The sequence below is a fragment of the Macrobrachium nipponense genome, chromosome 21 (genome assembly GCF_015104395.2).
Source record: "Macrobrachium nipponense isolate FS-2020 chromosome 21, ASM1510439v2, whole genome shotgun sequence".
In the NCBI taxonomy this organism is placed as follows: domain Eukaryota; kingdom Metazoa; phylum Arthropoda; class Malacostraca; order Decapoda; family Palaemonidae; genus Macrobrachium; species Macrobrachium nipponense.
In genome coordinates, this window is record NC_087212.1 from 24926520 (window position 1) to 24940900 (window position 14381).

Genomic DNA, 14381 nt, shown 5'->3' on the forward strand with positions numbered 1-14381 from the left:
TAAAAATAACTCATGGCTGTAGTTTTATCAGTTTTGAAATATTTTCATATACATAACGATAAGTGCCAAAATATCAACCTTCAGTCAACTTTGACTCTACCGAAATGGTCAAAAAACGCAATTGTAAGCTAAAATTCTTACATTCTAGTAAAATTCAATCATTTACCTTTATTTTGCAACAAATTGGAAGTCTAGCACAATATTTCGATTTATGGTGAATTTATGAAAAAAAAATTTTTCCTTATGTCCGCGCGGTAACTCTTCCGAAAAAAATCATAAATTTTTTTGTCCGATTGTTGTAATGTTTGCACCATTTTAAATTAGCCGATACATAAAGTTTCATATATGAAAATGTGCACAATTTCATGTAGAATACAACTAAAAACAACCCATGGTTGTAGCTTTTATCAGTTTTGAAATATTTTTCATATAAATAACGATAAATAGAAAAAATTCGTCCTTCGGTCAACTTTTGACTCGACTGAAATGATCGAAAAACGCAATTTTAAGCTAAAACTATTACATTCTAGTAATAATCAATCATTTAACTTTATTTTGCAACCAATTGGAAGTCTCTAGCACACTATTTCGATTTATGGTGAATTTATGAAATAAACTTTTTCCTAACGTCCGCGCGGTAACTTCCGAAAACATCATCATTTTTTTTGTCCGATTGTCGTAATGTTTGTACCATTTTAAATTAGCCGTTACATAAAGTTTTATATATGGAAATGTGTGCAATTTCATGTAGAATACAACTAAAAACAACCCATGGTTGTAGCTTTTATCAGTTTTGAAATATTTTCATATAAATAACGACAAATAGAATTCGTCCTTCGGTCAACTTTAACTCTACCGAAATGGTCAAAAACTGCAATTGTAAGCTACAAGACTTACAGTCTAGTAATATTCAATCAATTACCTTCATTTTGCAACAAAAGGGAAGTCTCTAGCACAATATTTCGATTTAGGGTGAATTTTTGAAAAAAGCTTTTTTTTATGTCCGCGCATTACGAATTCATGCATCATTTTGTGATAATATTTTCTCTGTGTTGCCTTGATTGTTTTACAATGTGTTATATACCAAAAAGATAGCAATTTAGTGTACAATACAATGAAAAAAAATTAACTCGTTAGCTTTAACCGTTTTGCTCACAGCACGATTTGTAAACAATTATATATGAAATTTGTTTTCGTGCTGTCATATATCCCAATATTTATATATGATAATGAATGATATTTTTTTCATTTCTGATGGTTGCATACTAAACCTCAGGCAATGCCAAAAAAAAGGAGCCAAAAATGAACTCTTAATCTTGAAAACTAAGCGTGCTGTGATTTTTTGAAAAAAAAAAAAACACTTTTTTTGCTTCGGTGCTCACTCGCCAACACCGCCGGCATACGGGAGACGATTTTTAAAATACCGCTTCGGCATTTAAGGGTTAATATTGCTTCACTATAGGATCTATCTGCCCACCACCCCAAACCTGTTACTACTGCTCCTAAGAAGCTATCTGTCTATTAAGGGTTAATGACCTCAAGACTAATCACTGAATTTTTCAGGCTAGCTGTTGATCATCTTTAGCTACTTTACCTTGCATTTTCATAAATGTTCATGTTCTTGAGAAGTCTGTTCTTCTCTTACTTCTCACCATTTCTGTGGTCACCTTGTACTCAAGTCGCCAATCATTACATTTAGTTTTTCCAGTGTATTCCTGTGCTTTGCTTCGCAGAGTAACTCCTCTTCAGTTTCTGGTGTTTGTTATTTTTTATTTATCTGTATTTTCTCAGCTTTCAACAGTCTATCCTGTGATCAGCATGACTCATCGGTATAAGAGTGTGATCCTTTTGTAATGTTATCTGTATCCTCCATCAGAATAAAACAAGTTGTTGCTGATTCACCTTGCATGCCCTATATAAAAACTAGGAATTCTCATGCCCTATATAAAAACTAGGAATTCTAACTTGTTGACTATTTAAACTATCTAGCACATTTATAACATAAATGTTGACTGTCACTGTTCTAGAACTAGGCATCACAATTAATACTGTAATGTAGTTTGATCTGACCATTTCACCTTGCTGTACAATTTCTTTCCTTTTGTCTTGCTACAGTTTTTACTTGTCATTCAAAGACAAACCCTTCAGGCATATTGAATAAATCTTGAAACTAGACTATGTACATAAATGGTAATTTATAACAGTTCTCACCATAAAGATTTAGCATAAATGAAATAACTTAATTATCAGTTACAGTGTAAACAGAACTTACCAAGTTAGTGTTGCTCTATAAAAATAATATCTCTTATTACTGTGGTCAAGGAGTATACATGAAAAAAGCAATATTAAAAAAATATATAAAGAACCAGCATTCATACTCAAGGTGTGCACATGAAAACTCAAGATATCAATGAAAACAGAGAGAATAGATATTCATATTTAGTGTTAAAATAGCAAACTAAACCATGAACACTTACTTCTTATCATTGATTCCCAAGCTAGTAATCAAAGCAGCACAAGCATAGCTGGGTCTTGCATCACGCAGGTAATACATGAAGTCAAGGGAATGTAGAAAACCATAGTTCTTCATCAATTCTTTGTCAGAAAATGTTGGCATTGCAGCTGCTGAATCATAGCCATGTCTACAAAAACCAACAATAAACTCAACATCACTGATCTAGTTCCCAAAAGAATACACATTAAAAACTATCCCTTTTTCCCATCTGACTGATGATAAAGTATCTCCAGTTCATTTAAAAAAATATATATATATAATAAAGAAAATGGGGTACAATTTACTAAGTACACATACCAGTGTTTTTGTCAAGATAAATGTTTCTTTCAACAATTTCATTGGTGTTTTTAAAGATTCTTGTTTTTATTTCATCTATAAACACCTTATTTCTCTGCACCAAGGCCTAACCTGACCTAAAGAACTGTATTATATAGTTATGCATTAATGCATCCTAGTGATTTTAATTAAATTTGTAAACACAATGCTTGTTAGTAGTTTCATAACAGAAATTTTTCTTAAGAAATTCCTAAATACCTACTCTATTACTGACAAAACAAGACTGTGCACTGTGTTAAAAGAATGTTACTAGAAATGTAAGTAATACAATGTATAACATAAAAAGAGAAACAAACTAGGAAATACCTGTTTTCTGGCTGCCAAGTGAAGAGCCTACTCAAGTCGTAAGGAATGTTATCATTCAACAAATCATACATTGTCACATCAGCAGAAATTGTGCTTTCAGACCTGGATAATATTTTCTTCAAGTAAGGATACTTAAGAGCAAGGTTCACTGCTACTTGTCTTGGAGTGAGGGAGAACTTGGAAAGTATGTGACAAAGGGCAGCTATTTCACCATTCTTTGAATCAACTCCTTTTTCTCCACACTCTAAAAAATCTCCCAGAGATTTTGATGGTGCAAATAGCATTGTAAGGAATGCAGGAAATTCTATCTCTGAGGGCTTCTGACATGAATCACTGAGAAGGGAAAGATTCTTCAAACTCAAATCATATATGACTTCTTTAGATTTTTCTTCACCAAGCTTCATGAAAGCTGGAATCACCTCAGTCCAAGAAGGTATCCCAGAAGCTCTCCGGATTCATAGTAATGTTTTCTTGCAAAGAAAATTTTTTTATGTAATCATATACGGGAAGTAAGAGGTTGTTATTCCCTAAATATCCAAGAATAATTTTATGAACTTCATCCTGTGACATCTGACATTGGTGATTCCCATTCATAAATGACAGCTTTTCGAATGCCCCTGATATGAACAATCTTCTCATGAATTTTTGTGCACTTTTCTTCTCACTGGTTGTAAATATTCCAAAATTAGCCAAAAAATTCAGCATCATTTCAGCAAAGGGTATACCTGCAATCACAACCAAGTCAACCATACTCTGTGTTATTGGTCTAAATAGATCCTCTGACCATGTTATATCAGATCGATCACTAACATCAAAGCTTTGCAAGCTCCATGTGTCACCTTCACAAGCAGAAATTGAAACAGAATGTAGAGAAACCTTATCCTGTGAAGTGGGAGATGACTCTAAATCACTTCCATACTGAGGCCCCATTAGCATATTAAAACCAATATTTTTTGGTTCTGATGATGCAGCCAATTCTCTGCCCTTGTCTGATTTCTTGGACTCTGGTAAAGATTCGCTAACTTTATTTTTGTACGATCTAAAATTAGGATCTGTCCATATTTGTTCTGCATACTGCCATGAACTGAATTCTTTATCCAGCAAAGTCATGTCATTATCACCAAATTCCTTGATAACCCATCGTTTAAGATTCTTTACATCACATTGGTAAAGAAGATATTGCCACCGAACATCAGTATCAACATGTTCCAGGATTGTTGAATCTGTATAAAAGAAATACATACATATTGATAAAATTAACAGTATTAACAACAAACATACAATTGTCTGTACTGTACTCAAAAGATGCAGGATGCAACCCAGAACTCCATACTATAAAAACCCACCAGTTGAATAGAATGACTGAGATAGACACCCCCACCCCATATAATAATAATAATAATAATAATATAATAATAATAATAATAATATAATAATAAGAATAATAATAATAATAATAATAATAATAATAATAATAATAATAATAATAAAAATAATATAATAAAGGGATTTTGACGAAGGAAAATCTATTTCTGGGCAACGACTAGTGTCGCCCTGTGAAATGGTTCCTTTGATACTATTTCGAGGAATAAATATTTGCTATTCATCCTAGAGAAAAAAGAAACAATATAATGCCAAGATAAATGGCTCGCTCACTTCTTATAGAAGTGTCGGTATAGTAAGGAGCGAGTGGAATCACTACCAGAGGTCCCTTGCCATTTAGCTTCTTCCTTCGACAAAACCCCGAACTACGGAGGAGCCCGCTACAGCTCCCGGTCTACTACTACCGTGAGCGCCTCCGACGCCTGAGACGTCATTCCTGAAGATAGCCTCCAAGCTTGGGGTAAGCTGGGTGAGGATAATCTAACTACAGGTGGGGTTTTCACAGGGCGACACAGGTCGTTGCCCAAAAATAGATTTTTCCTTCGTCAAAATCCCTTTTCTGGGCTTGACCTGTGTCGGCCTATGAAATAGTACCAGAGAATGCTAAACACCAAGCTTGAGGAACAGTACAGATAAATTAAGAAGGTAAAGTTAAACACTTGTAAGGTTAATAGTATAATAATCAACTAAAATTACAGTCTTACCCTAAGGGAAGTATAAGCCCTAAAACACGGGTTATAACTTAAAATTAGTTAGCCTAAAAACAAACAATAAAAATACAGGTTAGGCAAAGACAGGATTATAAGCTGATATATACAACAGAATGGAACTGAATCCAATTAGAATGATGAACAAAAGCAAAAACTCAAGGTAACCCAATACATGGAGGCGACTAAACTAAGTAAGGGTGCAATGGGCAGGTATAGAAGGGAAGGCTACAAGAAGTTATAGTAAAAAAGGGATTTTGACGTAAGGAAAAATCTATTTCTGGGCGATTGGCTCGTGTCGCCAGCGAAATATCCTTTAATCTATTATTTCTAGGGTAAATGTACTAACACATACCAGAGAATAAATAAATAAAGAAAAAGGTCAGTATAAACTGACTCGCTCACCCTCCCAGAGAGTGTCGGTATGAACACTATGGCGAGTGAGACCACTACCACGAGCCAAATGCCAATAGATCCTCCCACTACAAAATCCCCCAAGAGGGGAGCCGACCCACAGAGTGGCAGCACCTACTACTACTACTCCATCCCATGCTGCCGACTGCTGCGCCTCTGGTGGCCATCCTGAAGTTAGCAGACAATCTTGGCGATGGGATGGGTAGGGCGGGATTTCGCTGGCGACACGAGCCAATCGCCCAGAAATAGATTTTTCCTTACGTCAAAATCCCTTTTCTGGGCTCAGCTCGTGTCGCTGCGCGAAATCGTACCAGAGAAATAGACAAGATTGTAAAGTAATTCAACAAAATATAAAGGGTCTCAAAGAAAAAGATAAAATAAAAATAAAACAATATAATTGCTAATAAAGATCATGTACACAGTGATACAAAAAGAAATATTACTTAATATACTTAATGCTAATAATATTTCTTAACTTAAGGTAATATACATATATACAGGAGAAAATATCATATATGTACAACAATGGTATCTGTGTAAGCTTATGTATCAAAACAATGTAAAGCAATTAATATACAAGTTGAATAAAACAAACTCAACAATAATAAAATATAAAAGAATGTATATGACTTAATATACAAAAACCCGTAACCATTATGATAAGATGTATCTCCTAGCATAAAAATAAGGAGATGACATCCACGAGATCAGTAATCATCACAAATGTGAGTGTCCCTAGCAAAAATAAGGGACACCCACTATATTATCATCAAAGCAGCTAAGACACAAGGTGATCGTAAATGAACAAGGCAGGAATAGACGAACGTTGGGTGAGGCAGGTAGAAAGGAGGACTGAATCTTCTACTAAGGATTAGTCAGAGTCAGGGGAAACTATGTTACCCGCTGCAACTGCTGAAAATTTTAGGGCTTCCAAGGACTTTAAGTAATGACGTTTGAACACTGTCGGTGATTTCCATCCAGTATACTTTTTCAACTCATCGAAGTTCATATGTTGGAAATAGTTAATTGAGGTGGCTACTGCCCTGACATCATGTGCTTTTGGGAAAGGAGTCAGGATTGGCTTGTTAATGAAGTACAGGATTTGTTGCCTGATGCCTTTAATAGATAAAGTACCTTTTTCTCTCCTAAGAGAGGACCCGATGAGGATGAGAGGAGGTCCTAGATAGAAAGGCTCGTAACGTTGAAACTGGGCAAAGAGATATATCTTGTGGAAGGGGTAGTACCAATTCCATGGTTCCCACCATCAATCAAAAGGATCTTCATTCTTAGCTAAAAAGCTACGTTCCGGTGAAATGAAACAGCACTCCCCTGTGGGAAGGACACTGAATATGATCCGGATCTCTGGATAAAGCCGACAGTTCTGAAATTCTAGCTCCTGAGGCTAAGCTTAATAAAAATAGGGTTTTTTCTTAACAGCATTATAAATGAGCATGTGTCATTATTGGTTTCTGAAGCCAGCTTTAGAACATCGTTTAAGAAGCCATGATACTGACGTAGGCCTTACAGAAGGTCTAAGTCTAGCACAGGCCTTGGGAATAGACGAGAAGTAGGAATCTGTCAAGTCTATGTTGAATCCAAATTGAAAAATCTTTTTCAAGGCTGACTTGTTTGTCGTAATTGTGCTAGCTGCTAAGCCTTTTTCAAATAAGGATCTGAAAAAGGATATAGCTGAATTGATTGTCATGATCTTAATATCTGATTCTTTCAGAAGGTTGCTAACTTTTTGACAGCAGCATCATACTGTCTCAAAGTTGAATCTCTCTTATCTGATTCCAAGAAGAGAATATTCTGAGGGTCAATATTCGCAATCTCTTTTCGCTGCAAACTTCATGAAATCCATAAGTTAGGGTTTTGAGAATCCCTGAGGAAGCGAACACAGTCTTCGTTTGTACTGACTGGGAGAGCTTGGGATTGGGGATCCGAAAGAGGGCGGAGACCCAGTTCCAGGATGAGAGGGTACCAATTGCTCTTCGGCCAGTCCTGGGGCTACTAGAGCCCACTTGACCCTTGAATGTCCTGAGTTTTGTTTAACACTTTCATGAGAAGATTCACCGGAGGAAAGACATAAATCTTCTCCCAGTTGTTCCAATCTAGAGCCAGGGCGTCCGTGGCATAGCCAGAGGGTCCAGGTTGGGGGCCACATAACACGGGAGTTTGTTTGTGGTTCGCTTGGGATGCGAAGAGATCTACCTGTAGACCTGGAACTCTCTGAAGAATCCATTGGAACGAACTGTTGTCCAGTGACCATTCCGACTCTAGAGGTACTGATTCGGGATAGGGCATCTGCTATGACGTTTCTCACTCCAGCTATATGGGTGAGGAGAGATGCCAACTGAACTTGTCCGCCAGGGAGAATATGGCTACCATGACATGGTTTAGATGACGTGACTTGGAGCCTCCCTCGTTTATGCAATGTACTACCACTGCGCTGTCCAGGACTAGCTTTATGTGGGATGTACTTTGGCGGACGTAACCTTTTTAGAGTCAAGAACAGTGCCATCGCTTCCAGTACGTTTATATGGAAACTGACGGAACTGAGGTGACCACGTTCCCTGAACCTTTTTGAACTGGGAATATCCTCCCAACGCTTAATGAAGCGTCTGTGTGGATAGTGATCCCTGGAGGAGGAAACTGAAGGGGCACTGACACCGATAGGTTCTTGACTTTCGCCCACGGCCGAAGTCGATTCTTTAGAATCAGAGGACTGAGACAATTTGTCCCTGGACTGATATTTTTGCCCCCGTGACGCCAAATTCTGGTTAGGTCTTTCAGTTTGGCTTTCATTAGGATGTTCGTCACTGATGCAAACTGGAGAGAACCCAGGATCCTTTCCTGAGATCTTCTTGAAGCCAGTTTGTGACTTAGAAATTGCTTGACTGACTTTGCTATTTCTTCCTTTGGGACGATGGAATCGACAGAGTATGGGAGGATAGATTCCATTGAATGCCTAGCCACTGAAAGTTTGACTCTGGAGTGAGTCTTGATTTGGTCCTGTTTTATCTTGAAGCCTATATTCCAGGAACTGAATCACTTTCAGTGTTGCTCTGTTGCATTCCTCGACTGTTGAAGCCCAGATCAACCAATCGTCGAGATACGCTACTACCATAACCCCTGCGATCTGAGTTGTTGAACAACTACTTCCGCCAGCTTCGTAAACACTCTGGGTGCTACGTTGAGCCCGAAAGGAACTACCTTGAAGGAGAATGTCTGGTCGCCCTATCTTGAAGCCTAGATAGGGAACGGAAGTGTCTTTGCAATAGGGATATGATAGTAAGCGTCTGTAAGATCGATAGAGGTGGTGACGGCCCCCAACGGGAAGTAAGGGTCCGCACCTGCGGAGATCGTGAGCATCTTGAACTTGTCGCAGCGAATGGCTAAGTTTTAAGCGGGACAAGTCTAAGATTACTCTTCTTTTTTGTGAGCCTTTCTTTGGCACGCTGAACAAGCGACCTTGAAATTTTAATCTTTTGACTCTCGCTATGAGCTCCTTTCTGAAGGAGATCCTCCGCATACTCCGTCAGTTCTTTGGAAGAAGTTGACGGAAAGGCCTGGATGGAGGTGGGTTCGTCAACCACCTCCAACCCAGGCCTTTTGACACAATGCTCTGAGCCCACTTGCTGAATTTCCACCGGTGGGCGAAAGTGAAACAGCCCTTCCCTCCCTACCTGAAGTTCTTCATTGGATCTGGTAACCTCCTCGGCCTCCTCTGAAGTGTTTTCCCCTATTAAAGGGACCTCCCGATCCTCTCCCACGAAAGGAACGTTTACCTCTGCCTCCCTTACCCGAGCGGTCATACTTCTGTGAAGATTGACTCTCGAAGGTTTGATTGTAAGCTGGAGAGATGGCATAAGAGGTGGAGGGCTGAGGCTGAGGGGAGATCACGTAAATTTGGCTGTGATTGAGCCTTTGAAGTGGAGGGTTGGGCTGTTGCACTAAGGGAAGCCGCCGGAACTTGCTGAGAAAAGCGTGGCTGCTTTTTCTGGTAGGGCTGGAAACGCCTGGGTTTCCTTTGCCCTTTACCTCTAGCTGCGAGATCTTGCCTCCTCCTAGCCGTAAGGCCCCAACGGTCCTTAAGGCTCTGGTTCAACCTTGTAGCCTCTGACTGGACTTCCTTCACCATCGCTTCTGGGAAGAGATCTGCTCCCCAGATGCTTGACGAGAGGTAACCTATTCGGCTCGTGCCGAATGGTTGCTTCTTGTAGACATGCTTCCTACAATTCGTTCTAGCCAGTGGCAAACTCAAACATATCTGACTGTAACCGTTTGAGTCAGGGATTTGGTCATAAGTTTGAAAAGCGGCTCTGAACCATAGGCTATGGTGGCCACCTCGGACATAGCCATAGAATTAATCGATCTGGCTAATCGCGATTTAGCGTCAAAATTCAGCCTGAATAAGGCTATCTGGAAGCCTGGGTAGCTTTTTCACCAAACTGCTCCATAGCACAGTCCGGTTTGAGTTTGCCAGCTGAGAAGGTGTTCGGTAAGTCTTCCCATAATTCTCCGGCTGAAGGAAGTAACGGAGATGTAGGATCTGCTTCCTTCAGTTGAGGCATGGGGTCCCCCTTCTGGGCCGCTGGAATGGTAGATGTCGCGATCTAGTCAGGAAAGGGAGCGGGGTACTCTCATCCATCGTGAAGATCGTAAAGGGACTCTTGAAGGGTTGGATTTTCGTATTAGAACAATCCATGTCCTCTAAACACCTGAGCCATTCTCTCTGAGCCTGGTCACGTGAATAGAGGACCGTCTCCTTTGGTACCCTATCATCTCGAATCATGGCTGAGGCGGTGAGCCTTGCGTAGCCGATGAAACGGAGGCTGAAGGTCTTCCGGATAGAACTCGAAGTCCTCTCCTGAAGTGTGGCGGCGCATCCCGGATGCTCACAGTTGGTGGTCTGTAAGTGGAAAGACACATGAGTATCTTAAAGAATATCACTTACAGGCTAAAGGACAGAAGAACTCCGTTGCATGCCGGAGCTCGGAAAAAATTCGGGCATAGCCCCTCCCTTACTAGCCTGAATAGGCTATAACCCCGGAGGTATCCGGTGAAAAGAAGGGAGGGGGAATGGTTTAAGGTACTTAAAGTAAACTTAACATCTTAAACCTAAAAGCTCGAACGTACCGGACTAAGTCCAGTGCGTGGCGGAGTGATAACTCAGTGAAACGGAGAGGTTAGACGAGACGACTGTATGTTCCGGTCCACCCCGTGGGGTAAGACTTAGCATGTTTTTCCGCTAGATGCCAGGCCCTCCGGTGGTAAAGGAGCCCTAGTAAGGTGGGAAAGAGCTGGGGCATACAGACTCGGGCTAGTAACGGAGCGACGAAGTAGTAATGGAGAGGGGGTGGGAAAGGCCAGTCCCCCCTCACCTTACCATCCGACCGGACCGAGAGCCGGAGAGGTCGAGTCAGTCTGGGTCTGTCACCCGTCCCTCTACCCCTCCGCCTGGGGGGAGAGAGGGAGGCAGGCTCGGGTATGCGGAGCGAGCATGGGCAGGCCTAGCCACCCCCCCCGACTCTATGGAAGAGCGGGAGGGGGGAAAGGTGACTGGACAGGCGTCTGGCTGCCTCGTGATCACATAGTGACCACTGGGCGATAAGAACAACAACTAAGCCTAAAACAAAACCAACTGATCAGCGAGATGCTATCGGGAAGCAACCGAGCTGACCAGCGGTAACATAAAGGCACAATAGGCCGTGACCTAGGCTAAGCGAGCCAGACGCCTAACTAACCTAAGAAAATCACATAGATAATAAAATGAATAATAAAATGAAAGAAAGAAAACAAATAGTGGGAGAAAAAATCCAGGAGTGTACGACTAACCCGAAGGCAAGTCTACCACTCAAAGCTAGCCGATGCCGATACAAAGAGCCGTGGCTAGGGTCTGGATGGAAAAGCCTACATAAGGTAAAAGACATGCATGCATGACAAAACCGTGTAGACCTAACTCTAAACAAAGCGGATAATAAACTAGAGCGCACAAAGACAGGGGATGCTCTGGGTATGGGAGACCCAGAACGGACCCATCACGAGGCAGAACCATGCTGCCATGCTTCCGACCTAGAGATCGTATTTATACCTAAAAAACGCAAATACGTGCTCAGGGCCGGAAAAAACCAAATAGCAATAAACACTGAGTACTTAACTTAGCTGCTGCCGATGGCTGCACGCTCCATTGTAATAAAATCCAAACGAAAGGGCACAAAAACACAGAGAAGAAAATGGCACTGTGTGTATCGTGTGCGCTAACTGAAAAGGATGGCCAACCAGAGGCGCAGCAGCGGCAGCATGGGATGGAGTAGTAGTAGTAGGTGCTGCCCACTCTGTGGGTCGGCTCCCCTCTTGGGGGATTTTGTAGTGGGAGGATTCTATTGGCATTTGGCCTCGTGGTAGTGGTCTCACTCGCCATAGTGTTCATACCGACACTCTCTGGGAGGGTGAGCGAGTCAGTTATACGACCTTTTTCTTTATTTATTTATTCTCTGGTATGTGTTAGTACATTTACCCTAGAAATAATAGATTAAAGGATATTTCGCGCAGCGACACGAGCTGAGCCCAGAAATTAAGAATCAGGAGAAACTGTGTTTCCAGCTGTCACTGCTGGAAATTTGAGGGCTTCTAAGGGTTTTAGGTAGTGCCGTTGAAAACTGTCGGAGATTTCCAGCCTGTATACTTCTTAAGATCGTCAAATTCATGTGTTGGAAATAATTAATAGATGTGGCCACCGCCCTAAACATCGTGGGCCCGAGGAAAGGACTCTGGATTGGCCTGTTTAATGAAGTATAAAATTTGTTGCCTGATCCCTTTTAGGGATAATGTACCACCTTCCTTCCTAATGAACAATGGGCCTGAAGATTTCAGAGTTGTTCAGCTTAGGTAGGCTCTTAATGAGTTGACAGGACAAAGGGAAATGTCTTGAGGTAGTGGTAGGATTTTCCACGAGGACCATCTGTCCAGTGGGTCTTCATTTTTGGCTAGAAAATGGCGATCTGGGGATAAGAGGACTTCCCTGAGGGAGGAACTCAATGTGGCCTGGTTCCCTTGATAAGGCTGACAGTTCTGATATTCTAGCTCCGGAGGCTAAACTTAATAAGAATAGGGTTTTCCTCAGGAGGGATATAATTGCAAGAGTCATTGTTAATGTCCGAGGCCAGTTTGAGGACATCATTTAGGAACCAAGAGACTGATTTAGGTCTCGTTGATGGTCTTAATCTAGCACAAGCTTTTGGTATGGACGTATAGTACGAATCCGTAAGGTCTATGCTAAAACCAAATTGGAAGATCTTTTTAAGAGCTGATTTGGTTGTAGTGATAGTGCTTGCTGCTAAGCCTTTCTCAAACAATGATCTGAAGAAAGTTATGGCTAGGTTCGTTGTCATGACTTGAGAATTTGACAACTTAAGGAACTCTGCTAGTTTCTTGACAGATGAATCATATTGCCGGAGAGTAGATTCTCTTTTATCTGGTTCCAAGAATGAGATATTCTGGGGATCAATTTCTGCATTCCTCATGGCTGCGAATTTCAGAAAATCCATAAAGTTAGGGTTTTCTGAATTCTTGAGGAAGCGGACACAGTCTGAGTTTGCACTAACTGGGTTAGTTTGGGGTTGGGAATCCGTAGTGGTCGGAGTCTCAACTCTAGGAGTAGAGGGAACCAGTTGCTCTTGGGCCAGTTGGGAGCTACTAGAGCTACTTGGCCTTTGAATGTCCTGAGTTGTCTAAAACTTTCATGAGAATGGTTCACCGGAGGGAAGAGGTAAATATTCTTCCATTCGTTCCAATCGAGGATCATTGCATCCGTAGCGTATGCTAGAGGATCGAGGTTGGGGTGCCACGTAACAAGGGAGTTTGTGGTTTGACTCCGTGGCGAAGAGGTCTACTTGGAGTCCGGGGACTTGTAGACTGATCCAATTGAATGAACTCCTGTCCAGTGTCCACTCCGATTCCAACGGAGCGGAGAGCGATAGAGCGTCTGCTACTACGTTCTTGACTCCTGTCAGGTGAGTGGCTGACAGGTGCCATTTGTTTTTTGTTTGCCAGAGAAAAGATGGCTATCATGACATGGTTCAAGTGGCTTGACTTGGATCCGCCCCTGTTGATGCAGTGTACTACTACTGCACTGTCCAGAACTAATTTGAAATGTGAGTTCTTGGGCGGACGGAGCCGTTTCAGTGTGAGGAATACTGCCATGGCCTCCAGTACATTGATATGTAGCTGGCGGAATGTTAACGACCAAGTTCCTTGAACTTTTTCGTACTGGGAGTATCCTCCCCACCCTGTTAGTGAGGCGTCTGTGTGGATCACTAATGATGGAGGGGGAAACTGTAGAGGAATTGCTTTTGAAAGATTCTTTGTCTCCGTCCAGGGGCGGAGACTTTTCCGTTTCCGTAAGATCGCTGGGATAGAGGCTAGTTTGTCCCCGTGATCTGCAATTCGCTCTTGAGCGCCATACTCTGTTTATATCTTTGAGTTTGGCTCTGAGCAGAACGTCTGTGACTGATGCAAACTGGAGTGAGCCCAGGATCCTCTCCTGGCACCTCCGGGATGTTTGTTGTCGTTTGAGAAATTGTTTTGTAGCTCTTGCAATTTCTTTCTTTTTCAACGACGGAATTGATAGAGTGCGCGATTGTAAGTCCCACTGAAGGCCTAACCACTGGAATCGAGATTCCGGTGTTAGTCTGGACTTGGTTTTGTTTATTTGAAAA

The 14381-nt window shown here is 41.4% G+C and overlaps 1 protein-coding gene across 1 annotated transcript in view; it reads right to left on the minus strand.

Annotated features, from left to right (window-relative positions):
* The window catches only part of LOC135197854 (spatacsin-like), a 443463-nt gene that overhangs the window by 161248 nt on the left and 267834 nt on the right, over positions 1–14381 (minus strand). The window contains 3 exon segments of the mRNA XM_064225036.1: positions 2478–2642; positions 3158–3592; positions 3594–4380. Coding sequence (XP_064081106.1) covers positions 2478–2642; positions 3158–3592; positions 3594–4380 — 1387 coding nt within the window.